The sequence below is a fragment of the Salmo salar genome, chromosome ssa05 (genome assembly GCF_905237065.1).
Source record: "Salmo salar chromosome ssa05, Ssal_v3.1, whole genome shotgun sequence".
Lineage (NCBI taxonomy): Eukaryota > Metazoa > Chordata > Actinopteri > Salmoniformes > Salmonidae > Salmo > Salmo salar.
Genome location: NC_059446.1, coordinates 25700467 through 25728465, shown reverse-complemented (window position 1 = coordinate 25728465; position 27999 = coordinate 25700467). Strand labels below are relative to the sequence as shown.

Genomic DNA, 27999 nt, shown 5'->3' with positions numbered 1-27999 from the left:
GCGAACTTATGTGTATTTTTATAATCAAAACAATGCAGAGAGAGAAAGAGAGAGAAAGAGAGATTAATGCATGAATGAATTGACAAATGAATCAATAGATGATTTTATGAATGAATGAATCCATCCATCCATAAATACACCTATCTATCCATACCCTGGACTTCGAACTGTCCATTCCCAGCTCTACGTCCTTCTTCAGGCTTCGTCGTCGGCAATGCAGCATGCCAACTATCCACCTGATGAGGTGGTAGAAGGACTTGGGAGTTGGAACGATGCTGAAGGGAGGAGGCAGCGTCTTGCCGTTGTCAAAGTAGGACAGCCACAGTTTGGAGCGCGCAAACTTCCACTCCACGTCCGCGTCATCCTGAGAGATAAGTAGAGTTATTTCATTCTCTGAGTAAACACCCCCTGGAAGTCGAGAGATTGACTTAGTGAGACTAGCTCAGTAACTGTTACAAACACCATTATCCGAAACCTGTTTGAACTAATGATAACCTGTTCACTTCTGTCTTCTTCATGGGATGTTATGAATTTATTGTAATGTTTTTAAAATTGTATAACTGCCTTAATTTTGCCAGACCCCAGAAAGAGTAGCTGCTGGCTGGTGATCCATAATAAATACAAATACTTAATTTGCTGTTGGCCTAATCTATGAGAGACAACACTATTACCCTAATACTGCCATCAAAAGGTCACAAGCTATTGTTCTCTCTGATAGTGACATGAGGCGTCTGCTGTAATTTCCTTCTTGTATCTTGTGTTGCGGATTAACAAAGGAAATTCCCACAGTACATAACATGGATCATCTCCAAATAATTGATTAAAGCAATAATACATGAGGGGGTGTGATTCATTGTGGCTTTAGCACGGCTGTACTGTGTCATATGAGGCAAGTAGGAAATAGCAAAAAATATTCCCATAACACATAACAAGGATAATCTTGAAATGATTGATTTCAGAGCTATTCATAGCAGAGCCCCTGATGTTTCACAATTAGAGACAACAGAGCATAGTTGCTTAGGGCATACTGTGCTACATACAGCATTATATAAAAACCATAGCCACAACAAACAGATTACCCCAAAATACACTATGCCTATAATTATAACCAAATGAAATGGTGGGGTGTACAGATGCCACTGATTCATCCCCAGGGTGAAGTTTTCCCCTAGGTATAGATCTAGGATCTGCTTCCCGTCCCCCAATCCTAACCATTATTGGGGAAACTGACCCAAGATCAGCGTCTAGGCTGGGGTAACTTCACCCTACACGATTAACTCACCTCGATCTCTTGATAGGAGCTGTTGATCATGGCGATCAGCATGTTGAGCAACACCACCACCATGGTCACGTTGTAGATTCCGTAGAGGACGTAGCCGATGTTCTCAATGAACTTGTGGTTGTACTTGAGCACTACGGAGGACACCTCTGACAGCCCAAATATAGACCAGAACAGAGTCTTGAAGCTCTCCTCCACCCTGTGGTGACAAGGAAGGAAGGGGATTGTCACAGGACAAGCTGATTAGTTCTAGGTGTTTCTAGTTTGTGGCTGTGCCCTAGTGAGACCACAAACTACATTTGGCTTAGGCCCAAAGTGACAGGCGATAACAAAGTGCTACTTTTAAAAAAGTGATGTGATTAAGAAGTCACTTCCTGTGTAGCCTAACTTCTAAGGGCAGACATGTAGCTATATGATGTATGGGGAATGAACCAAATATCTTAGCATGTCTTGCTTAATACTATCCTGGGATATAGTCTTCTGGTTGTCAAAGTGACTTTGAGGAAAATTAACAACAAGATTGAAGGATAGCTTCATGGGAATTGTTGCATTGAAATTAATATTTTTCTTTTCAGGTGATGTCACTGTATTTGATATTTTGTGTTATATGAATTCCACAGATGTCCTTGGTAAGGGCAGAAATGACCATTGGGACTCTTGGCAATGTTACATGAGTGTGTGTGTGTTCCATTTGTAAGTGTGTGATCCATTTATGCCATGCCAGCTTGGCTAATAAAATACAATATGGACACCGAGACAATTGAGGAAAACAATAAACCATAACAATGGAAAGGATTTCATTTTCTCACTTTGGAAAGAGTAACCTTGGAGGGAATCCAGTCCAGTGTGAAATGAGTTATTTTTTCTGAGCTGCCACAATACCGTTTTGAGGCACTCTTAGAAAGGGAGACCAAGGTGGGCCATTTTCTACTTCATACTGCACTACACTGACTGAGTCGATAGACTGAATGAGCTAGCGCTTCTTGATTGGACTCAAAAGAGGAAGAAAAGAGCTCTCTACATGAATGGAGAGCGCATTTGTCGATGTTTAAATGTTTTATGAAGGTTCAGGGCAGTAGATAGGTTCTTACTTGATAAATGTGTATCTTATTCTCTAGTCTCATATTTTAGGAGTATATTCATTTCAGGGCCTTTGGGGACAAAACAGTAAGGTTGAATGTATACAAAGCCTCCCTACTGACTGTGTACAAAGCAGTTCCTGTCACTGACTCCAGACCTCATCAATTAACGTTCTCTTACACAAGTTGACCGAGACTGTCCCCATAAGTGTTTCCCCATACGTCTGTTCAATTAAGTGTCCTCATAAAGTGGTCAAAGTGTCTGCTATAATCACTCACGTGGTGAATGCCGGGTTGACCTTGGCACCCAAGTAGTAAGAATAGAGGATAAACATGCCGATCATGAACGCCAGGAAGACCATGATGAACAGGACCATGAACTTGAAGATGTCTTTGACCGTGCGGCCCAGGGAGATCTGGAGCGGTCCGAAGCTCTCGTTAGCCGGCAGGATGTAAGCGATGCGTGTGAAGCTCAGCACCACGGCGATGGCGTATAGTCCTTCTGAGATCAGCTGGGGGTCTGACGGCAGCCATTTGTCCCTCGCTACATGGAGGAAGGGGTAACAGTCAGTTGTTTTCTTATCACTCATAGCAACATGTACAATGTGTTTAATGCATGGCGCAATAGGATTGTTCTACACAATGGTTGGGTTAGACTTTTACAGACTCACTAGGTCTTTGCAGGCATTGAAATAACACAGCAAATGGTAATTACATAATAGTGCATCTACACAAGCACCAATAAACCTCCTAATTTCTCAGTAAATATCAGGTCAAACTAAATGAAACAGGACTATAAATTAAAGTGCTTGTCACACCCTGATCTGTTTCACCTGTCTTGTGCTTGTCTCCACCCCCCCACCAGGTGTCTCCCAATCCTCTGTGTATTTATACCTGCGTTTTCTGTTTGTCTGTTGCCAGTTCATCTTGTCCCGTCAAGTTGTGCCAGCGTCTTTCTCCAGTTACGACCTGTTTTGCCTGTCTTGACCCTGAGCCTGCCTGCCGTGTACTTCTGCCAACTGCTACCAGGATTACGAACCCCTGCCTGTCCTCGACCTGCCTTTGCCTGCCCCTGAGACTTGAACCATCTGCCTCACATATCTGCATCTGGGTCTCATCCTGAGTCATGATAGTACAAACTGGCCATGACTGACCCACCAGACTCGGACCAGCTCTGCAACACTGTTTCCTCACAAGGAGCCACCATTGGAAGACACAAGGAGTTACTACATAACCTTATGGAAGGATTCCACACCTTGGCGGAAAACCATGACCATGCCATCAGTGCATTGTTGGAACAATTCAGCGGACAATCTATTAGGCAGCAAGCCACAACGAAAACCTCCCAGACTCTCAGTAACCCCGCTCACCGGGGTGCATCTCCCCTGCCTACCCTGGCTTCCCGAGAACCCCACTTACCTCCTCCAGAGAGCTACGCTGGGGATCCCGAAACCTGCTGGGCGTTTCTCTCCCAGTGCTCCCTCATTTTCGAGCTGCAGCCCTCTTTGTTTCCGTCGGACCATTCAAAGATAGCATTTGCTTTAGTCTGGAGGATTTCATGGCAGAAGTAAGGAAGGTGTTTGATTCTCTGTTGTCAGTTAGAGAGGCGGTGTAAAGACTCCCGTAGTGTGGCAGACTATGCAGTAGACTTTCGCACTTTAGCCGCCGAGAGTGCCTGGAACCCGGAATCCCTGTTCGACACGTTCCTTCATGGATTATCAGAGGCAATTAAGGATGAGCTCGCAGCCCGGGAGCTGCCCTTGGACCTCGACAATCTCATAGCCTTGACCATAAGGACATTACATATCCACCTGTCCAGTAAAAGGCCCAGGCTCATCAGTAGGTATGAGTACGCCGGTGGGCCATACAGGGAGTCTCCCATCTCCCATTACTCATACTCCTCTCCATGTTATCCTGTTGTGGGGTGACCGGTCTAAATCTCTCCGGGTGCTCGTGGACTCTGGGGCTGACAAAAGCTTTATGGACACTACCCTGGTGTCGGAGCTGGGTATCTCCACACAACTTCTCTCCGTTCCCATGGACGCCAGAGCATTGGCCGGACGCTCTATTAGCAGTGTCACTCACAGTACATTCCTATCAACCTGTGTCAGGGAATCACAGTGAGTCCATGCAGTTCCTGCTCATTGAATCTCCTCATGCGCCCATGGTATTGGGATTGTCATGGCTCCAGAGGCACAACCCCCTGATCGACTGGGCTACAGGTTCAACCCTGGGTTGGAGCCCATTATGCCACGCTCATTGCCTCAAGGCTGCTGACCGGGTGTTTTTGGATTTCAAGTATCAGTTCACTACAGCCCCCATCTTAATCCATCCAGACCCGTCCCACCAGTTCGTGGTGGAGGTCAACGGCCCCACTTGGACGTTGGAGTGGGGCCGTCCTGTCCCAGTGTTCTGCCCAAGACCAAAAGCTGAATCCCTGCGCTTTCCTTTCCCATCGTCTTAAGGAAGAGAGAGAGGAACTATGACGTTGATCACCGGTCAAGATGGCGCTGGAGGAATGGAACGGAGACACTCACTAGAAGGGGCAGAACATCCATTTCTAGTTTGGACTGACCATAAGAATCTGGAATTTCTCCACACCGCCAAGCGCCTCACCTCAAGGCAGGTTCGTTGGGCTCTGTTCACTCGTTTCAATTTCACCATCTCCTACCACCCTGGGTCCAAGAATGTGAAGCCTGACGACCTCTCCTGCTTGCATAGCTCCACAGCTACACTGTCTGATCAAGAGACAATCCTCCCTACCTCCTGTCTAGCAGCAACACTCTTCTGGGGGGGGCGGTTAACCAGTTGTTAGTCCCGGATTCTGCCCGGTCCCGGTCCTGGAATGGGTTTCTTTCTCTAATCTAACCTGCTATCCTGGCTCCAGACGGACCCTGGCCTTCCTCCAACAACGTTTTTTGGTGGTCCACTATGGTTTCTGATGTCTCCGCACTCGTCGTTGTATGCATGTTGTGTGCTCAGAATAAGACTGTGGCAAGCTCCGGCCGGCCTCCTTCAACCACTCCCTGTTCGTCATCGCCCCTGGTCCCATATATCCCTGGACTTCATCACTGGTCTCCTATCCTTATGGTGGTGGATAGGTTTTCCAAAGCCACCCATTTCATCCCCCTTTCCCAAGTTACCCTCAGCCAAGGAGACGGCCCAACTCATAGTACAGTACATCTTCCGAATTCATGGACTTCCAGTCAACATAGTCTCTGATCGTGGTCCTCGGTTCTCATCCTGATTCTGGAAAGCGATCAGCACCCTCATTGGGTCATCGGCCAGCCTGTCCTCCGGGTTTCATCCTCAGTCTAACGGCCATTTGGATTGTGTCAATCAGGACCTGGAGATGACTCTTTGGTGCCTAGTCTCGGCCAAACCCACCACCTGGAGCCAACAACTAATGTGGGTGGAGTACGCCCGGAACACCCTTCCCTGCTCGGCCACTGGTCTCTTGCCCTTCGAGTGCTCCATGGGTTATCAGCCCCCTCTCTTTCCTGAGCAAGAGTAAGAGGTCAACATACCCTCGGCCCAGATGTTCTTCTACCGCTGTCGGCTTGCCTGGAAGAGAGCACAGTTCCCCGTACCCCGGCTCCCCGCTATCGTCTCTGGCAGAGGATATTGCTGTCTACACGGGATCTGCCCCTCCGGATCGAGTCCCGCAAACTTTCCCCCTGTTTCATCGGCCCTTTCCCAATCTCTAAAATCCTTGGCCCCTCTGTTGTTCATCTTCTGTTGCCCTGCACCCCCGTATCCATCCTACATTTCATAAAAACCTGTGTCTCACTGTCCTTTGTCTTCCGTGTTTTTTCCTCATTCTGGTTTTTGTTCTAGTCTTCCCGGTTACAACCTGAGCCTGCCTGCCATCTACGTCTGCAGACTATTAACAGGATTACGAACCCCTGCCTGTCCTCAACCTGCCTTTTTCCTGCTCCTGTCTATTCAATAAATCTTTCAGACTTGCCTCACGTGTCTGCATATGGGTCTCATCTTGAGTCATGATAATGCTACTACTATTTGCATAGGCCGCTTATGCTCTCAATGTCATATTAAAAACAGGCTTTTATGTGATTTTAAATGCCGGCCTTTTGTTGACCTTTTGCATGTTCTAACGAAATGTTAGAGTTTGTACAGTGTACCAGGTGGATAATGTTGCACTTAAAGTAATTCTGTACTGTACGTGTGTGTCACCATGCACCATTAGACAATTACAGCTTACTATGAATGGTGATAGTCCTGCGTTAATTCTCAAATGATTATTGAGATTAGTGTGCCTGCAGTGTTGCCTTAAGTGTAATCATCTATAACACCTAACATTATAACATCACCGTTTACATGTCTTGCAGGGCATGTGGTAAGGTATTTTGAGTGTGTGGTGGTATTTGTAGATGTGTGAAAGATGTCTACTTGTCTTAACTGTATCATGGGTGTATTCATTCTGCATCCTGACATGAGGAACAAAATTGATACAGAGGCTCTTCTCTCACCGTAGGTGAAGTATTTGACCTCTGGGGGTAGGGTCACTAGGGAGAGATCGGTAGCGTGGATCTTTTCGTTGACGTACTGCTGGGCTCTGGTGGCCTGGAGGAAGGCGAAGAACCGGGCAGTGAAAGCGGCGATGAAGATTGAGAGCATGCCGAAGTCCAGAACGTTCCACAGCTGCTGGATGTACTCCCTTGGTCCCTCAGTCCACAGTTCCTTACACTCAGACCACATCATCCCTGTGGAAGGCAACAAAGATGTGGATTGTGTTCATTAGGCACCAAACAGATTAAAATGTTCTGAAACTGAGCGAAACATCCCTGCAGAGGAAACAGCAACAAGAGGACATGGTTTGTGTTTTTTAGTTACGAAACTAAAGGCAAAGAGGGACTTGTCCAATAAGAAACACACATTTTTGTTTGCTGTTGCAAAACATTTTGCTATGTCGTGCCCTAATGAACATGACCATAGTGTCATTGAATCGGCTGGCAATAGTGAAACTGAAGTGTGTTGATTCAGTAACCATCTAATGTCTAACTAATGAAACCACCTTCAGGGCCTGAAAATTGGTTAGTTTGTTTATTAAATCAACTGTCTGAATCTAGCTGTACCTTTGAAGCCATTTATTGAATCACTACAGATTAAAACCTCTAACATAGCTTTTAATTTATTCAGAAGATGGAACATAGTTATAGTCTCTGCATCGATTCGTTAACTCAATCTGTCAAAGAGGGAGAGAAAAAGGATGAAATGTTCCCTCCTGAGAGACCATTGACAGTGCATTTAGATGATTGGTGAATGAAGGTCAGAGGACCTCTTGGGTCATCGCTTCCTGGTTTCTGCCCTTTACGACCAAATGGGATGCATCTGCAATGGCGTCAAACTCGACCAGGCTCGATATGACGGTCATGTTCATTAGGGCACGCAACGGAAACCAATTTTAAAACATTTTGTAGCAGAAAACGTTGCTCTCTGTTTCAGTTTACTTTGTTCCATTTGATTCCAAGGTTGGGTTCATTTGATGCCAAATGATGCCAAATGAATGCCAAATGCCAAATGAACTCAACCCTGGAAACCTCCCCATCCTGAGAACAGAATGGAGACTGCTGTGTAGAGCAGGGGAAGGAGAGGGTCCATTTGCAGATGTGTCAATGTAATTGGTATTTCAATCTTGCGGGAGCCGCAGCGGGACTGAAGGCTGCTCCTCACCAAAATCTCATCTGATTTTCCCCTCCCCAGAGAGTTACCCTATTCTCTTTCTCGCAAGTACGCACTGTCAACTGCTTGTTCAAGTTTAGGTCAATATGGCTGCTAAACATTAAGTAAAACTGACCAGGGAAGCTATGGAAAGTGAACTTAAACCTTTCATTTTTAATAAAAAAAAACAACAAAATACTGTCTGTAACTATACAATATACTGCACATCAGTGTTTAAATGTGAAAAGCCCAAAATAGTTTCCCTGACTATTGTGCCATACAGCTGCTGTGTTTTAAATGCTAGGTTCTTCAGAGCACATTGAAAATAGATTACTGTTCTAAATAGAGCACAATACACAAAACAATATATGTTTCTTTTCATGTGAATCTAACCAGGAAAGTCCACTCAGTGACACTTAAATCTAACCAGGATAGTCCACTCAGTGACACTTGAATTTAAGCAGGATAGTCCTCTCAGTGCCACTTAAATCTAACCAGGATAGTCCACTCAGTGACACTTAAATCTAACCAGGATAGTCCACTCAGTGACACTTGAATTTAAGCAGGATAGTCCACTCAGTGACACTTAAATCTAACCAGGATAGTCCACTCAGTGACATTTAAATCTAACCAGGATAGTCCACTCAGTGACACTTGAATTTAAGCAGGATAGTCCACTCAGTGACACTTAAATCTAACCAGGATAGTCCACTCAGTGACACTTGAATCTAACCAGGACAGTCCACTCAGTGACACTTGAATCTAACCAGGACAGTCCACTCAGTGACACTTGAATCTAACCAGGACAGTCCACTCAGTGACACTTGAATCTGACCAGGATAGTCCACTCAGTGACACTTAAATCTAACCAGGATAGTCCACTCAGTGACACTTGAATTTAAGCAGGATAGTCCACTCAGTGACACTTAAATCTAACCAGGATAGTCCACTCAGTGACACTTGAATTTAAGCAGGATAGTCCACTCAGTGACACTTGAATCTAACCAGGATAGTCCACTCAGTGACACTTGAATCTAAGCAGGACATGAAACATGACTCTGATGTATGTCCTTGCCTCTGATGCATGTCCACACCTTTCCAAGCCCTTCTGGTGCCGTCAATCCTCCACAGTACCATAACATGTTAAACAAATAAATCCTCTCTCACCTGTGACCCAGACCATGATGAGGATCTCAGTCCAGCTGAATTCAGTGGTCTTGACCCGGTAGATCTGCATGGGGTGGTCAGTGACTGTCACGTTTGGCATGGTGCTGATGCCCTCGAAGCGGTCCGATGCGTTGAACAACAGCAGGCACAGGAAGATGATGAAGGAGGCAGCATGGGCCACAAACTTCATAAAGGGGCTGCGCAAAGCATTGCCCAGCTACAGAAAATAAGAAGGATCACATTTGCACCTCAGTCATTTAGCAGATGCTCTCATCCATAGTGACTTACAATCAGTGCATTCAACTTAGGTAGGTAAAACAACCACATCATAGCAAGTAAAACCTTCAGGTGAGATCGGTGGGATGCACAGGGGCATTCAGTCAATAAGAAGTCTCTGGAGTAACTATGCTGCAACCACCTCAACCTATACTACAAAGCAGGATAGTTAGCCAGCTAACTTGAAAGATAAGCTTGAAATGGGCTTGGTTTAATTTTCTCAACTACAAAAAACACATATGTACGTTTAGCTTTCTTAATGAACCAGACAATCAACAGTTATTTCTGTTTGTTTATCAAAGTTATCTGGCTAACTCCTTGAACCTGCTTTGTAATATACCTGTCAGATGAAATTAGTTGGTTGTGAAGTATGGAGAAAACTATGCTACGGTCACCTCAACCTGCTTGAAATTAGTTTATTGTGAAGTCTGGAGTAACTTCACAACAAACACAAATCAATTCAGTTTAGGTGGTCCTATCAATTGACTTAAACTTTCTTTGGTTTCGTTCATGATCTATACAACTGAAAAGCTACTACTAGTCCTAATCCTAACCAATCAATTGGCCAAAGCATTTCTGAAAAACAAATCCAAGTGTTCTCAAGGTGCCACCTCTAAATAAACATGATGCCAGCAATAGTAATGATGCCAACAACCCAAACTGGCATTGTGCCCGCACCACTAACCCATTACCATGCCCAGCTGTTGCTCTGCTTCTCTCCATTCCTCTTATAGCCCTCAATGATTAAAACACACATTGTTAGTCTTTATGAGATGGTAAACAACATCCCTAAAGATAGAAAATGTAACACTTACATTTAATTGGAGCGTTGCGAGAGACTCTCTTTATACTACTGAAACTTAAGACTTTTCAATAAACCACCTGGGTAGGGCAGGGTAAAAGAATATAAACAAACAAGCATACTACACCCTATTTATTTACCCTCACACTCCTAGACTATTTATTTACCCTCACACTCCTAGACTATTTATTTACCCTCACACTCCTAGACTATTTATTTACCCTCACACTCCTAGACTATTTATTTACCCTCACACTCCTAGACTTTTTATTTACCCTCACACTCCTAGACTATTTATTTACCCTCATACTCCTAGACTTTTTATTTACCATCACACCCCTAGACTACTTACCCTCGCACCCCTAGATGTATTTACCTTCACACGCCTAGACTTATTTACCCTCACACACCTAGACTTATTTACTTTAATCACAGGTGGCTGTAAACGTCTGTTTTACTTTTCAATGGGAGGTTTGGGTAATGGGACCATATATATGTAATTCTATGGGCTAGAAGCAATACTCTTCATATACTCTGGTTTGATTTGAGATAAATGAAGGGAACACAATTGGTGAATTTTGTCCCAACACAGCCTCTGTATTTCACTTTGAACTCTACAGCCTGGTTATGCTCCAGTTGATCTACCTGAGAGGTTCTGAGTGGCAGGAATGATGGCGGTGGGTGGCCTTGCATGCCAGACTTCTATCTATACTCTTTTGGCAGACATTACATGTCACATTGCAAAACAATCATCAATCAATGAAATTAAATCGATCACATTTATTTTCTAAAGCCCTTTTATATCAGTAGTTGTCACAAAGTGCAATACAGATTCCCAGCCTAAAACCCCAAAGAGCACTGTGCAGAGTGGAACCAGGCTCCGAGGGGTGGCCAGTCCTCTTTTGGCTGTGTTGGGTGGAGATTATAGTGGGGAAACTGCCAGGTCCGTTTGCGATATTTCAACAAAGACGTTACGTCAAACAACGAACACCTCTGACATCATTGTACATAATTTCCCGCAAGATAGAACAGCAGAGTATGTACTGTGAGTTTTTTCTCCACGATGCTGGAGGCGCATTTTCTCAAAATAAAAACAATAACAAATGTGCCAGCTACAAGGCCAGATCGTTCTTCAAGACGTCCAAACGTTCATAGATGACCAGCAGGGTCAAATAATAACCAGAGTGGTTAAAGAGGGTGCAACAGTTCAACATCTCAGCGTGCACGTGCATAGTCAGCGGGTATGTCAGTGGACGTGGTACTCTTACCCGACTGCAAGGGGCGAACCAGTAACCCACAGCTAGCAAGGGCAGACCCAGGGCCACAGCCACCACCACCAGGCACTTCACAGCAATGGTCTGCTCCCTCAGGCCCGACAGGTTCTCATACCAGATCGTCAGCAGCTGCTGCTGGCAGTTGGGGTGGGCCACAAACTGTGGGGGAGGAGAGAGAAAACAGGAAATGAGATGTAATGTTTAAGTTAATGCAATCGGGAAGCAGCCTGGGGAAGCAAGGATGAGCTATATACTGTCTTTATAATAGAGCTAATAAAATGGGAAAGCAGTCTAGGGAAGCAAAGAGGCTGAGTGGCAGACCTGGTTCATCCTCTACACTGCCACTCCGTTTAGTCTGGACAATGAGGATGAAAACCCAGTTCTGAATCTATTCTGTAGGCACCAGGTGGACACCAGATAAAAGGGGACTGCTGAGTGGAGGCACCAGTCATTGGTTGGTCATTTGCATTTTAAGTGGGCCTATAGTGTGTGTCTATGTGTGTGTGTGTGTGTGTGTGTGTGTGTGTGTGTGTGTGTGTGTGTGTGTGAGAGAGAGAGAGAGAGAGTGAGAGACTCTCATTTAATCACATTAACAGGCTTGATCAAATCTGGGGAAATACATTACACTCTCATCAGCGGTGGCTGCTGTGGGAAGATTTGGGTAGGTGGTGTTCCCCGTCTGAGTAATGGAAGTTTTCAATCAAACGCTACTGAGCCATTAATGAACTGAACAGTTCTCTCTGTGGGTTTTCTTGACACCGTCTGCCAGCCCAGTCAATCCATAAAGACCAAATACTACAAGATATGAACATTAACCAGTATCAAGGGGATGTAAAACGTTTGAGTTCCCATGTTCATTCTAATATGGGAACAAACAGACATGCAATTCCAATTGAAGAAAAAAAATAATGGACAGGAGTGGTGGCCATTTCCTGGGATTTAAATGGGATTGACCCTCAAACTGTTGCTCCCAGGTACTTCGAGAATAACTTTGAGATACAGACAAAATTAATTCTGGGCCAGAGAGAGGTGCATTGCCACCTGTAGCAAGAAACAAGCTCCATCCTCAAGTGTGCAATGCGTTCTGAATGGAACCCACTAGGTTAATGAATAACAAACCTCTGTGCCTTTGGGTTTTTAATGTCATGGTTGTGCTACATCGGCTCCCCCTTTTTGCTACAAGGCTAGCAATGACTGAATTGGAAAATATGGCCAATTAATTATTCTGTTGAATGAGGAATCGAGGCGAAGCCAGAACGGCTATGAATAAGGAGCAGTGAGTTTATTATTATCGATTCTTTGGAGAGGGAGAGCCGTGTGGCATTGGGATGATTTGTCAGTGTACAACAAATCCTGGGACAAGAACGAGATGCAAAAGAGTTGAGGGGAACATTAACCTGCCAGTAACAGGCTAAGGACATTTTAAAACACTTCATGTGAGAAAACCTGGGCAAAATTCAATAGGTAGAAACTCAATGTCTGTCAGGGGTAGCAAGCTGCAGTAGGTGTTCAAAAGCTCTAATGGTGGTTTGGGTCATCCTGAAAGATGTCACTCTGCCTTACAGTTTTTCAAAAGCTTTTAAAAGCTATTTATCATGATGGAACGGTATTTTCTACTATTTTATATGGTGCCAACAAAAGATTCAACTTGCTATGCAACTTCCTTATGATTTAATTCATTTTATGCATTATCTAACCTTTCGAATCCCATTTTACAAGCTAACTGTAATGGCATGTTTTTTGTTTCAGTTGTCTGAAGTACCAACTAAAGATTCAACTTGCTGTACAACTCCATTTTCAGTTAATCCTTTTATTTTTTTATGATTCATTTAACCTTGTGAGTCACACTGACACGCAAATCTGTTTTTCAAGGGTGCCCTGGGCAACAGGCAGCAACATAATCATACATACAAATAAACTATAATGACAATATAACAACCAGGGTTGGGGAGTAACGGATTACATGTAATCAGTTACATGTAAGGGATTACAAAAAAAAAAGGTAAATGTAATCCGTTACGTTACCAGCAAAAATATTGTAATCAGATTACAGATACTTTTGAAAAACTAGATGATTACTTAGAGGATTACTTTTAAATACAGAAAGGATGTTAAACACTTCTCTGTTTTCTCAATGACATTCAAATCAGCATTGAAAAAAGGTGCACGTTTAAGTTTGTTCCACCTGAGCGAGTCTGGCCACAAGTCAGAGACCAGTATGATGACACACCAAATGTGTTTGATGGATCGTGTGAAAAGAGCCGGAATAGGCTTTTGTAGGCTACAGTCCAAGCTATGTCTTCCAATGGTGCACCTGCTGTCGCCATTCAAAGATTATCCAATTTGAATAAACGCTAAGGTTTAGGATGACAGCAGTGTCTACGGCGATACGGATATCACTTATTATTGATATCTACCAAAGCGCATTGATGTGAATCACACTGCTGCTCTCTCACTTAGCCATTTGCGCCTTACGGATTGTGGTTGTTGTGGATGGCTGTTCACAGATCTTAATGTGTATTTGAACCTAATAATGGTTGAATTCAAAAAGTTTAAGCTTCCTATCATACATTGTTTCTGAAAACAGTGGACAGCGAGTGAAAAATGCGCTCCTGCAACATCTAACTGACACATGCTCAAACTCGCACACTTCTGATAGACTTACAAGGGGCCATCTGTAGTTGCTACATCCATTTCTGGATTCATAAATGATATATATTTATGTAAAGACATAATTTAACCGTATTATTATGTGTAGTAGAAAGCGATGGGTTAGAAGAAGCCTACATAACCAACCCATAAAGTAAAATGGAACATCCATATATGGCCAGCTATGTAAACTTTAACATTGATTTAGCCTGCAATAGATGTCGTTCAATTGGTAACATACAATTTGTCTTCTTCTAATGCCTCTTAAGGGGAAAGTAATCTAAAAGTAACTGAATGTAATCAGATTATGTTACTGAGTTTGGGTAATCCAAAAGTTACGTTATAGATTACAGTTTTGGACAGGTAACTAGTAACTGTAATGGATTACATTTAGAAAGTAACCTACCCAAGCCTGACAACAACAAACATAAAACCGCAAGTCACAGTGATGACACCAAACACTCAGCATCATTAACATAGCAAGTGCACACAGAGCCGGATGATATATTGACTTTAGTTAGCCATTTATATTCAACTATCTGAACTATTTGGAAAAGTTGCAATTAAAAAAAATTGGCACTGGTCTTTCCACTTTAACCAATTATATGCATTAACTCTAGATAACTATTTGTTTTGAAGCCACCGCGCAGCCATCTTGGTACTCCTACTCCAGTGTAATTTTTTTTATTTTGGACGATATAGAAATGCATTTATTAATGTCTACATTTGTTTTCCTTATATTCCTTAAAATATATATATTTTTAGAGAGTAATAATGTTACTGTGATACATACAATTTTGTCCTTGAAAGATTATATTGAAAGACTGTAGAATTCCATTAATTCCTATGGAGGACTGCTCCTACTGGGGAGTACCAACATGCCTGCCTGTTGGCTTCAAAGCCTTTCACTGGCCATTACATAGCATAAGCAATCCAGGGTTTATACACATTGTTTGATTTTAAATGCGCCCACTAGAGGGCAATGCCGCCCCTATTTCGATGTAATTTTTGTTAAGGTTCCACCTCCGAAGAATGATGCAGGCTACATATACATATTCACGAATTGGGGGAGGGAAATAATGTTGTAATGACTTCCACCTCTAGTGATCGAGAAACATCAACAAACAGGCAATTGAGAGCTGTCAGTGTTGCTAGGTAGCATGCTAACCTTAGCTAGCCATCTTATTAACCTTATCTAGCTAGCTAACGTTATCTGTTGTTGCTGTCTTTTTTCAAACTACACTGTATTCAAAAGATTAGCCAGCTGGCTAAGCTGGTTCTACTGGAGTTGTCATTAGCATAATAGGGAAAACTTCACCACAGACGGAAAACAGTATCTTTGACTTCACCATCTATTGTTATCTCCAAAGTTTTGGCATCTTCCATAAGAGACATGTGTTTTTCTACATTATAATGGATATGGTGAAACTGGCAGGCTTCAGCTGCGGTACAGCAAAGCCAAGTCAGCCATGCTCATGGTTCTCACAGGGGAAGTGAAATGATAGGCTACAATTACTTTGCTCATGATGCATGTCGCAAATGACATGTAACAACACCCTGAGTGCATCAGACACAAAACACCAATACAAATGTTACAACAGAACAGCAAAATAGATAAACAAGTTCCTTGAACGTTATTTTGCAGGTGCCTGTTCATTTAAGCAATAAGGCACGAGGGGGTGTGTTATATGGCCAATATACCACAGCTAAGAGGTGTTCGTATGCACAATGCAACGCGGAGTGCCTGGATACAGCCCTTAGCCGTGGTATATCGGTTGTATATTGGTCATATACCACAAACCCCCGAGGTGCCTTATTGCTATTTTGGTTATCAATGTAATTAGAGCAGTAAAAATAAATGTTTTGTCAAACCAGTGGTACATGGTCGGATATACCACGGCTGTCAGCCAATCAGCATTCAGGGCTCAAACTATCCAGTTTATAATATAGGATAGACGCTGGCTGCACCAATCAAAGCAATGAAGCATGTAGTGAAGCATTCATGTTGGGGCGACGGGGGAGCATGATGCAAAGTGCAATCATGTCACGCAATTATACCATTTATGAAATATATATATATATATATATATATATATATATATATATATATATATTATTATTAATAATTTATTTATTTTAATACAGACTAGCTAAAAAAAGTAGGTTGAAATGTATAAATGATCCATGTTAAATTTCTGTAAAAAAAAGTAGAGGTGAAAAAACATAGGTTTGCACCCCCTATTTTAATTTGCTCCACGTGTTGGTTACGGCGAAAAGCTGTTTGGTTCATTTGAGACTCGCAAAGGGGAAGGACTTTGCAGGTGTTTCTGATGAATAAACAATGCCATACTGGTGAATGGTAACGTTAAAATAAAACCCAGCCCTGGAAAGAAATGTAGACTGAAAAGTATTAGCCGTCATATCATAAGGGAAACATACGGCATTGTCCCCACTTCGGATTTCCCACTTCAAGCCCAAATATATCATACTCAGTGGTGGAAAAAGTACCCAATTGTCATACTTCAGTAAAAGTAAAGATACCTTAATTGAAAATGACTGAAGTAAAAGTGAAAGTCACCAGTAAAATTCTACTTGAGTAAATGTAAAAAAAGATTAGGTTTTAAATATACTTAAGTATCAAAAGTGAATGTAATTGCTAAAATATACTTAAGTATCAAAAGTAAAAGTATAAATAATTTCACATTCCTGTCACGCCTACTCCCACTCCCTCTCTCCGGCTCTCGACGTCGCCGGTCTACTGCACCCTATTCAGTAGATGACTGCGTGAGGAGGTCCAGATGCAATTGGTGTGCTGGGACAACAACCTTTCCTTAGACGTGTTCATCGCGATGGCCATCCATCTGGACAACCTTCTTCGGAAGCGTCGGCACCTCACTCTCTCCTCGCCCTCCTCCTTTGTCCGTTCTGAGGCAGATCCTGAACCCATGGAGGTAGGGGCCACACACCTCTCCATGGCAGAGCAGCGTCGCCGGAGACAGCTGGGGCTGTGTCCAGATTGCGGCCAGGAGGGGCACCAGCTTCAGCCATGTCTGGTGCCTTCCAACACAGGGTGCGGAGAGGCGGCCCCGTGATCACCCATCTCCCAAGGTAGGCGAGTTGAGTATTGCATCATCGTCGTTTTCTGCCAAACCCTTCCTAGGTTCCACGTCAGTTGAGAGTCTTGTAAGTGCCCTCCAACCTATCATTCCGTCCCCCAATATCATTGGCCCCGTGTTTTGGGACGTATATGTGGACATCCGCCAGGCTCTGGAGAGGGAACCCTCGCCTGCTACCTGCCCTCTTGAGCACATCTACGCCCCCACAGGGTAAGAGACTGACTGTTGACCTGGGCGCACAACTCCCTCACCGCTGGACACCCAGGTAACACCTGCACCATTAAATCCATCTCTGAAAAGTACTGATGGTCCACCTTCGCGCAGGACGTCGCCCTCTTTGTCAACTCATGCTTCGTATGTGCCCAAACCAAATATCCTCGGCACGCTCCAGCAGGGAAACTCCTTCCCATGCCTCAGCGGCTTTGGTCCCATCTGTCCATAGATTTTTTGACTGATCTCCCTCCGTCTGATGGTTTCACCACTATTATGGTTGCTGTGGACAGATTCTCTAAATCCTACCATTTTATCCCTCTCTCTGGTCTCCCTACCACCCTCCAGGTTGCTTAGGCACTCTTCCAGCAGGTCTTCAGGCACTATGGCCTTCCAGTCTCCGACCGTGGCCCCCAATTCACGTCGCGATTATGAAGAGCTTTCTTGGAGAAGATGGGGGCCACGGCCAGCCTCACATCCGAGTACCGGCCTCAGTCCAACAGGCAGGTGGAGAGGACCAACCAGAGGAAGGGGAGGTTCCTTAGGAGTCACTGCCAGGACCGGCAAGGGGTGTGGGGCTGGTTCCTTCCCTGGGCTGGGTACGCCCAGAACTCAATTTGTCACTCCTCCACTGGGCAGACTCCCTTCTAGTGCGTCCTGGGATATCAGCCGGCCCTGGCCCCATGGACCCTGAGCCAGACCGAAGCCCCTGTGGTGGACGAGTGGTTCTGGCGCGCAGAGGAAGTTTGGAACGCTGCCCACGTGAGGCTAAAGCATGCCGTCCGCCGCCAGAAGGAGCATGCGGACCACCACCGAAGTGAGGCTCCAGTGTTCCATCATGGTGATCGCGTCTGGCTCTGGAAAAATGAATGGAGTAAAAATAACATTATTTTCTTTAGGAATGTAGTGGAGTAAAAGTAAGAGTTGTCAAAAATATAAATAGTAAAGTAAAGTACAGATACCCCCACCTCCCTGACCAAGACCCTTCTCCCCCGATTGTCCGGGCGGACAGTTCTAGGCAGAGTCTTGGTGTTTCCAAACTTTTTCCATTTAAGAATGATGGAGGCCACTGTGTTCTTGGGGACCTTCAATGCTGCAGAAATGTTTTGGTAACCTTCCCCAGATCTGTGCCTCGATGCAATCCTGTCTCGGAGCTCTTTGGACAATTCCTTCAACATCATGGCTTGGTTTTTGCTCTGACATGCACTATCAATTGTGGGACCTTATTTAGACAGGTTTGTGCTTTTCCAAATCTTGTCCAATCAATTGAATTTACCACAGGTGGACTCCAATTAAGTTGTTGAAACATCAAGGATGATCAATGGAAACAGGGTGCACCTGAGCTCAATTTCATGTCTCATAGCAAAAGGTCTGAATACTTATATAAATGTAAGTTTTTTATTTTCAATAAATCTGCAAAAATGTCTAAAAATGTGTTTTTGCTTTGTCATGATGGGGTCTTGTGTGTAGACTGCTCAGGATTTTGATTTTTTTTAATCAATTTTAGAATAAGGCTGTAACAAAATGTGGAAAAAGTCAACATTATTAATACTTCCCGAAGGCACTGTAAATACTATACACCACTGATCATACTTTGACTAAAACAATGACTTATTGACTTCAATTGTTGTGCACCATCATGGGTAAGCTCTGTGCATCGTCTATAAATTGCAAAACAGTGAATTTCCGCTTATGGGCTTTTAACATATGGAGCAAATGGTCATTTGGTAAATAAATATACTGACTAGTCAAAAAACAGCTTCACCTTAACATCAGTAAGGAGCTGATTGTGGACTATAGGAGAAAGAGAGGAGAGCAAGCCCCCATCCACATTGACGGGGAAGTTGTGGAGCGGGTCGAGAGCTTCAAGTTAATTTGCGTCTACATCACTAAGGACTTAACATGGTTCACACACACCCGCACAGTCGTGAAGAAAGCAGTGTCCCTTCCCTCTCAAGAGGCTGAAAAATTTGTCATGGCCCCTTGGACCCTCAAAAAGTTCTACAGCAGCACCATCGAGAGCATCTCGACTGGCTGCATCACTGCTTGCTATGGCAATTGCACCGCCCTCAACCGCAAAGCGCTACAGAGGGTGGTGCGGACGGCCCAGAACATCACTAGGACCGAGCTCCCTGTCATCCAGGACCTCTATATCAGGCGTCAGAGGAAGGCCCAATAAATTGGCAAAGACTTCAACCATCCAAGCAATAGACTGTTCACTTTGCTACTGTCCAGCAAACGGTACGGCATCGGCTCTCGGACCAACAGGCTCAGAGATAGCTTCTACCTCCAAGCAATAAGACAGCTAAATAGTTAAATAAATGGTTACCCGGACTATCTGCATTGACACTATGTTACACTGACTATGCACACTCACAAGACTGTATATACAGTGAGGGAAAAAAGTATTTCATCCCCTGTTGATTTTGTACGTTTGCCCACTGACAAAGAAATGATCAGTCTATAATTTTAATGGTAGGTTTATTTGAACAGTGAGAGACAGAATAACAACAACAACATCCAGAAAAACACATGTCAAAAATGTTATAAATTGATGTGCATTTTAATGAGGGAAATAAGTATTTGACCCCTCTGCAAAACATGACTTAGTACTTGGTGGCAAAACCCTTGTTGGCAATCACAAAGGTCAGACGTTTATTGTAGTTGGCCACCAGGTTTGCACACATCTCAGGAGGGATTTTGTCCCACTCCTCTTTGCAGATCTTCTCCAAGTCATTAAGGTTTCGAGGCTGACGTTTGGCAACTCGAACCTTCAGCTCCCTCCACAGATTTTCAATGGGATTAAGGTCTGGAGACTGGCTAGGCCACTCCAGGACCTTAATGTGCTTCTTCTTGAGCCACTCATTTGTTGCCTTGGCCGTGTGTTTTGGGTCATTGTCATGCTGGAATACCCATCCACGACCCATTTTCAATGCCTTGGCTGAGGGAAGGAGGTTCTCACCCAAGATTTGACGGTACATGGCCCCGTCCATCGTCCCTTTGATGCGGTGAAGTTGTCCTGTCCCCTTAGCAGAAAAACACCCACAAAACAATGTTTCCACCTCCATGTTTGACGGTGGGGATGGTGTTCATGGGGTCATAGGCAGCATTCCTCCTCCTCCAAACACAGCGAGTTGAGTTGATGCCAAAAAAAGCTAAATTTTGGTCTCATCTGACCACAACACTTTCACCCAGTTGTCCTCTGAATCATTCAGATGTTCATTGGCAAACTTCAGACGGGCATGTATATGTGCTTTCTTGAGCAGAGGGACCTTGCGGGCGCTGCAGGATTTCAGTCCTTCACGGCGTAGTGTGTTACCAATTGTTTTCTTGGTGACTATGGTCCCAGATGCCTTGAGATCATTGACAATATCCTCCTGTGTAGTTCTGGGCTGATTCCCCACCGTTCTCATGATCATTGCAACTCTACGAGGTGAGATCTTGCATGGAGTCCCAGGCCGAGGGAGATTGACAGTTCTTTTGTGTTTTTCCACTTGCGAATAATCGCACCAACTGTTGTCACCTTCTCACCAAGCTGCTTGACGATGGTCTTGTAGCCCATTCCAGCCTTGTGTAGGTCTACAATCTTGTCCCTGACATCCTTGGGGAGCTCTTTGGTCTTGGCCATGGTGGAGAGTTTGGAATCTGATTGATTGATTGCTTCTGTGGACAGGTGTCTTTTATACAGGTAACAAACTGAGATTAGGAGCATTCCCTTTAAGAGTTTGCTCCTAATCTCAGCTCGCTACCTGTATAAAAGACACCTGGGGGCCAGAAATCTTTTTGATTGAGAGGGGGTCAAATACTTATTTCCCTCATTAAAATGCAAATAGATTTATACAATTTTTGACATGTGTTTTTCTGGATTTTTGTTGTTATTCTATCTCTCGCTGTTCAAATAAACCTACCATTAAAATGATAGACTGATAATTTCTTTGTCAGTGGGCAAACGTACTTTTTTCCCCTCACTGTACACTCACTCACACACACTACACTGACACAAAAGATTGTTGTAGAACTGTTGTATTCGGTGTGACAAATATGTGACAAATACAAATAAAATGTCATTTGATTAAGCCCAAAATCACAGTGGCGGTGCAAAGGCATCTGTCACAGAGATTAGTAATACATCATCTGTTGTCTGCAACAACATTTTGCTGGATAAAATAGATCTTTATGTGTTCAGTCAATCAGGGCATTCTACCTATGGTCATGGCACAGCTAGGTCACATCCCGGGGAGGTCAATCATGGTATTCTACCTATGGTCATGGCACAGCTAGGTCACATCCCGGGGAGGTCAATCATGGTATTCTACCTATGGTCATGGCACAGCTAGGTCACATCCTGGGGAGGTCAATCATGGTATTCTACCTATGGTCATGGCACAGCTAGGTCACATCCTGGGGAGGTCAATCATGGCATTCTATCTGTGGTCATGGCACAGCTAGGTCACATCCTGGGGAGGTCAATCATGGTATTCTACCTATGGTCATGGCACAGCTAGGTCACATCCCGGGGAGGTCAATCATGGCATTCTATCTGTGGTCATGGCACAGCTAGGTCACATCCTGGGGAGGTCAATCATGGTATTCTACCTATGGTCATGGCACAGCTAGGTCACATCCTGGGGAGGTCAATCATGGCATTCTATCTGTGGTCATGGCACAGCTAGGTCACATCCTGGGGAGGTCAATCATGGTATTCTATCTCTGGTCATGGCACAGCTAGGTCACATCCTGGGGAGATGGATCCAGATGACTCAATGTTCCTGAGGGGAAACGTGGCACACACAATCAGGATTCCCCTCCATGTGTTACCCCTTAGAGTGTGAAGAGCGCCAGCTCCAGTTTGCATCTCTGCTGCAGATTAGGAAAATGTCATTTGGGGGCTTGCGAAATAGTAAAGCGCTCCCTCAGGCTGGATCCATTGACAATAGGGAGAGAGGATGTTGCTTGCAAATGTATTTCTCAAGTGGCAGCCTGAGGCTGAGATATACTGTAAATGCACTACACTGCTTATGGGATTTGGCACTACCTCAAATGCCTCCTTATCATTCTGATGTGGTGTTAAGAATTCCACCTGGTTGCTTAAAGAGATTCTCTGGTACTTTTGTATGCTTTTTAGCCAGTAGTTCTTAAAGTAGCATATTATGTCACATACACTATATACACAAAAGTATGTAGACACCCCTTCAAATTAGTGGATTCGGCCATTTCAGCCACACCCGTTGCTGTCATGTGTATAAAATCGAGCACACAGCCATCCAATCTCCACAGACAAACATTGGCAGTAGAATGGCCTAACTGAAGAGCTCAATAACTTTCAATGTGGCACCGTCATAGGTTGCGACCATTCCAACAAGTCAGTTATTCAAATTCATGCACTGCTAGAGCTGTAAATGCTGTTATTGTGAAGTGGAAACATCTAGGAGCAACAACGGCTCAGTCGCGAAGTTGTAGGCCACACAAACTCACAGAATGGGACCCATCGAGTGCTGATGTGTGTGCCCCATAAAAATCCTCTGTCCTCAGTTGAAACACTAACTACCAAGTTCCAAACTGCCTCTGGAAGCAACGTCAACACAAAAAGTGTGCGTCGGGAGCTTCATGAAATGGGTTTCCATTGCCGAGCAGCTGCACACAAGTCTAGGACCAACATGCGCAATGCCAAGGATCGGCTGGAGTGGTGTAAAGCTCACCACCATTGGACTCTAGAGCAGTGGAAACGCATTCTCTAGAGTGATGCTTCACCAACAAGCAGTCCAACGGACAAATCTGGGTTTGGCGGATCCCGGGAGAACCCTACCTGCCCCAATGCATAGTGCCTGTAAAGTTAATGTTAAAGTTAACTGTAAAGTTAATGGTCTGGGGCTGTTTTTCATGGTTCGGGATAGGCCCATTAGTCCCAGTAAAGACAAATATTAACGCTCCAGCATAGAATGACATTTTAGACGATTCTGTGCTTCCAACTTTGTGGCAACAGTTGGGAAAGGCCCTTTCCTGTTTCAGCATGACAATGACCCTTGCACAAAGCGAGGTCCATACAGAAATGGTTTGTTGAGATCGGTGTGGAAGAACTTGACTGGCCTGCAGAGAGCCCTGACCTCAACCCCATCTCAACCCCCATGGGATGAATTGGAACGCCGACTGCAAGCCAGGCCTAATCACTCAACATCAGTGCTCGACCTCGCTAATGCTGGTGGCTGAATAGATGCAAGTTCCCACAGCAATGTTCCAACATCTAGTGGAAAGCCTTCCCAGAAGAGTGGAGGCTGTTCTAGCAGCAAAGGGGGGGACCACCTCCATAGTAATGTCCATGATTTTGGAATTAGATGTTCAACGAGCAGGTGTCTACATTCTTTTGGTCATGTAGAGTATGTGCAGATATGTGCACCACGTGATTGTGCTCACTCGCTCAGCTGTGTGTGCATCTTGCTAGCTGTCACTCAAATGGCAAGGAGCTGAAGCTCATTGGCTAGAACTCGAATTGCTACGGGGCTGGCCCACGTGGGGGAAAATGTAGGGAAAATGGCTTAGCACAGCTTCCAGAAAAAGAGTCACTTTTAAACTAGGGATTTTGTGGCTAATTTAGGGAAGACATTAATTCTGCTCATATATTATGCATGTATGAACTACACACTGACACATCCAGCTCAAAGTGTGAGGTTTAAAAATACTTAGTAGTTGCCAAAGTTCTGGAGCAAGTCTTTAATAAATGGTGCTTTCTTGGCCAGGGCCCTTATGTACCAAGCCTTTCAGAGTAGGAGTGCTGATTCACGGTCAGTTTTGAATAAGATTACATGATACGATGATGCTGTGAGTCGAGAAGCAGGTGCAACGTTTAATAAATCAACAAACATGAAACGAGACAGCGTAACAGTGGCAATATAGCATAAGCACAGGTACGATACCGACTGAGGAATGAACGTAAGGGAGGGACAGATAAAGGGGAGGTAATGATGAAGGTAATGGAGTACAGGTGTGAATCATAATGATCTGCAGGTAATGATGGATGCCAGGTGTGCGTAATGATGAATCCCAGGACCGGTGGTTAGTACTCCGGCAACGTCTATGCCGGAGGGGAGGAGCAGGAGTAGACGTGACACATGGACAGGGGGGCCTGATCCTAGATCAGCACTCTTACTGTGAGACACTTGAACCATATGGCACTAGGCTTACTTGAATAGTAAATGTCAATCTCAATGGGACTTCCCCGGTTTAATAAAGGATACAAAACAATAATATAAAAAATCCCTCAACCGTATTAATGTGTTATTATCCTTTTCTTCTTCTTAAAACAACAGTACAGGGCCAAATCAGATTGAGGCCTCCTCTGAGTTTCATACCATGACATCTGAACCATCACCTGGTGGCAAGGAGACAACATCCTTTACCATGGTGGAGGAGGAGACAACGTCCTTTACCATGGTGGAGGAGGACACAACATCCTTTACCATGGTGGAGGAGGAGACAACGCCCTTTACCATGGGAGGAAGAGACAACGTCCTTTACCATGGTGGAGGAGGAGACAACGCCCTTTACCATGGTGGAGGAGGAGACAACGCCCTTTACCAAGGTGGAGGAGGAGACAACGCCCTTTACCAAGGTGGAGGAGGAGACAACGCCCTTTACCAAGGTGGAGGAGGAGACAACGCCCTTTAACAAGGTGGAGGAGGAGACAACGTCCTTTACCATGGCGGAAGAGGAAACAACACCCTTTACCATGGCGGAGGAGGAAACATCACCCTTTACCATGGTGGAGGAGGAGACAACACCCTTTACCAAGGTGGAGGAGGAGACCGTCCTTTACCATGGTGGAGGAGGAGACAACGTCCTTTACCATGGTGGAGGAGGAGACAACGTCCTTTACCATGGTGGAGGAGGAGACAACGTCCTTACCATGGTGGAGGAGGAGACAACGTCCTTACCATGGTGGAGGAGGAGACAACGTCCTTACCATGGTGGAGGAGGAGACAACGTCCTTACCATGGTGGAGGAAGAGACAACGTCCTTACCATGGTGGAGGAGGAGACAACATCTTTACCATGGTGGAGGAGGAGACAACATCTTTACCATGGTGGAGGAGGAGACAACATCCTTTACCATGGTGGAGGAGGAGACAACATCCTTTACCATGGTGGAGGAGGAGACAACATCCTTTACCATGGTGGAGGAGGAGACAACATCCTTTACCATGGTGGAGGAGGAGACAACATCCTTTACCATGGTGGAGGAGGAGACAACATCCTTTACCATGGTGGAGGAGGAGACAACGTCCTTTGCCATGGTGGAGGAGGAGACAACGCCCTTTACCATGGTGGAGGAGACAACATCTTTACCATGGTGGAGGAGACAACGTCCTTTATCATGGTCGAGGAGACAACGTCCTTTACCATGGTGGAGGAGGAGACAACATCCTTTACCATGGAGGAGGAGACAACATCTTTACCATGGTGGAGAAGACAATGTCCTTTACCATGGTGGAGGAGACAACGTCCTTTACCATGGTGGAGGAGACAACGTCCTTTACCATGGTGGAGGAGACAACGTCCTTTACCATGGTGGAGAAGACAACGTCCTTTACCATGGTGGAGAAGACAACGTCCTTTACCATGGTGGAGAAGACAACGTCTCCTTTACCATGGTGGAGAAGACAACGTCTCCTTTACCATGGTGGAGGAGAAGACAACGTCTCCTTTACCATGGTGGAGGAGAAGACAACATCTCCTTTACCATGGTGGAGGAGAAGACAACATCTCCTTTACCATGGTGGAGGAGAAGACAACATCTCCTTTACCATGGTGGAGGAGAAGACAACGTCCTTTACCATGGTGGAGGAGGAGACAACGTCCTTTACCATGGTGGAGGAGGAGACAACGTCCTTTACCATGGTGGAGGAGGAGACAACGTCCTTTACCATGGTGGAGGAGGAGACAACGTCCTTTACCATGGTGGAGGAGGAGACAACGTCCTTTACCATGGTGGAGGAGGAGACAACGTCCTTACCATGGTGGAGGAGGAGACAACGTCCTTACCATGGTGGAGGAGGAGACAACGTCCTTACCATGGTGGAGGAGGAGACAACGTCCTTACCATGGTGGAGGAAGAGACAACGTCCTTACCATGGTGGAGGAGGAGACAACATCTTTACCATGGTGGAGGAGGAGACAACATCTTTACCATGGTGGAGGAGGAGACAACATCTTTACCATGGTGGAGGAGGAGACAACATCCTTTACCATGGTGGAGGAGGAGACAACATCCTTTACCATGGTGGAGGAGGAGACAACATCCTTTACCATGGTGGAGGAGGAGACAACATCCTTTACCATGGTGGAGGAGGAGACAACATCCTTTACCATGGTGGAGGAGGAGACAACATCCTTTACCATGGTGGAGGAGGAGACAACATCCTTTACCATGGTGGAGGAGGAGACAACATCCTTTACCATGGTGGAGGAGGAGACAACACCCTTTACCATGGTGGAGGAGGAGACAACATCCTTTACCATGGTGGAGGAGGAGACAACATCCTTTACCATGGTGGAGGAGACAACGTCCTTTACCATGGTGGAGGAAGAGACAACGTCCTTACCATGGTGGAGGAGGAGACAACGTCCTTACCATGGTGGAGGAGGAGACAACGTCTTTACCATGGTGGAGGAGGAGACAACATCTTTACCATGGTGGAGGAGGAGACAACATCCTTTCCCATGGTGGAGGAGGAGACAACATCCTTTACCATGGTGGAGGAGGAGACAACATCCTTTACCATGGTGGAGGAGGAGACAACATCCTTTACCATGGTGGAGGAGGAGACAACATCCTTTACCATGGTGGAGGAGGAGACAACATCCTTTACCATGGTGGAGGAGGAGACAACATCCTTTACCATGGTGGAGGAGGAGACAACGTCCTTTACCATGGTGGAGGAGGAGACAACATCCTTTACCATGGTGGAGGAGGAGACAACACCCTTTACCATGGTGGAGGAAACAACGTCCTTTACCATGGTGGAGGAGGAGACAACATCCTTTACCATGGTGGAGGAGACAATGTCCTTTACCATGGTGGAGGAGGAGACAACACCCTTTACCATGGTGGAGGAGGAGACAACACCCTTTACCAAGGTGGAGGAGGAGACCGTCCTTTACCATGGTGGAGGAGGAGAGAACACCCTTTACCATGGTGGAGGAGGAGACAACGTCCTTTACCATGGTGGAGGAGGAGACAACGTCCTTTACCATGGTGGAGGAGGAGACAACGTCCTTTACCATGGTGGAGGAGGAGACAACGTTCTTTACCATGGTGGAGGAGGAGACAACGTCCTTTACCATGGTGGAGGAGGAGACAACGTCCTTTGCCATGGTGGAGGAGGAGACATCGTCCTTTACCATGGTGGAGGAGGAGACAACATCCTTTACCATGGTGGAGGAGACAACGTCCTTTACCATGGTGGAGGAGG

General features: G+C 45.0%; 1 protein-coding gene across 1 annotated transcript in view; it reads right to left on the bottom strand.

Annotated features, from left to right (window-relative positions):
* Positions 1 to 27999, bottom strand: part of LOC106604551 (short transient receptor potential channel 3) — a 52052-nt gene that overhangs the window by 6759 nt on the left and 17294 nt on the right. The window contains exons 4-9 of the mRNA XM_045718010.1: positions 11554 to 11718; positions 9208 to 9424; positions 6849 to 7082; positions 2638 to 2902; positions 1283 to 1478; positions 155 to 364 (exon numbers count right to left, since the gene is read on the bottom strand). Coding sequence (XP_045573966.1) covers positions 155 to 364; positions 1283 to 1478; positions 2638 to 2902; positions 6849 to 7082; positions 9208 to 9424; positions 11554 to 11718 — 1287 coding nt within the window. The remainder of the gene's footprint in view (positions 1 to 154; positions 365 to 1282; positions 1479 to 2637; positions 2903 to 6848; positions 7083 to 9207; positions 9425 to 11553; positions 11719 to 27999) is intronic.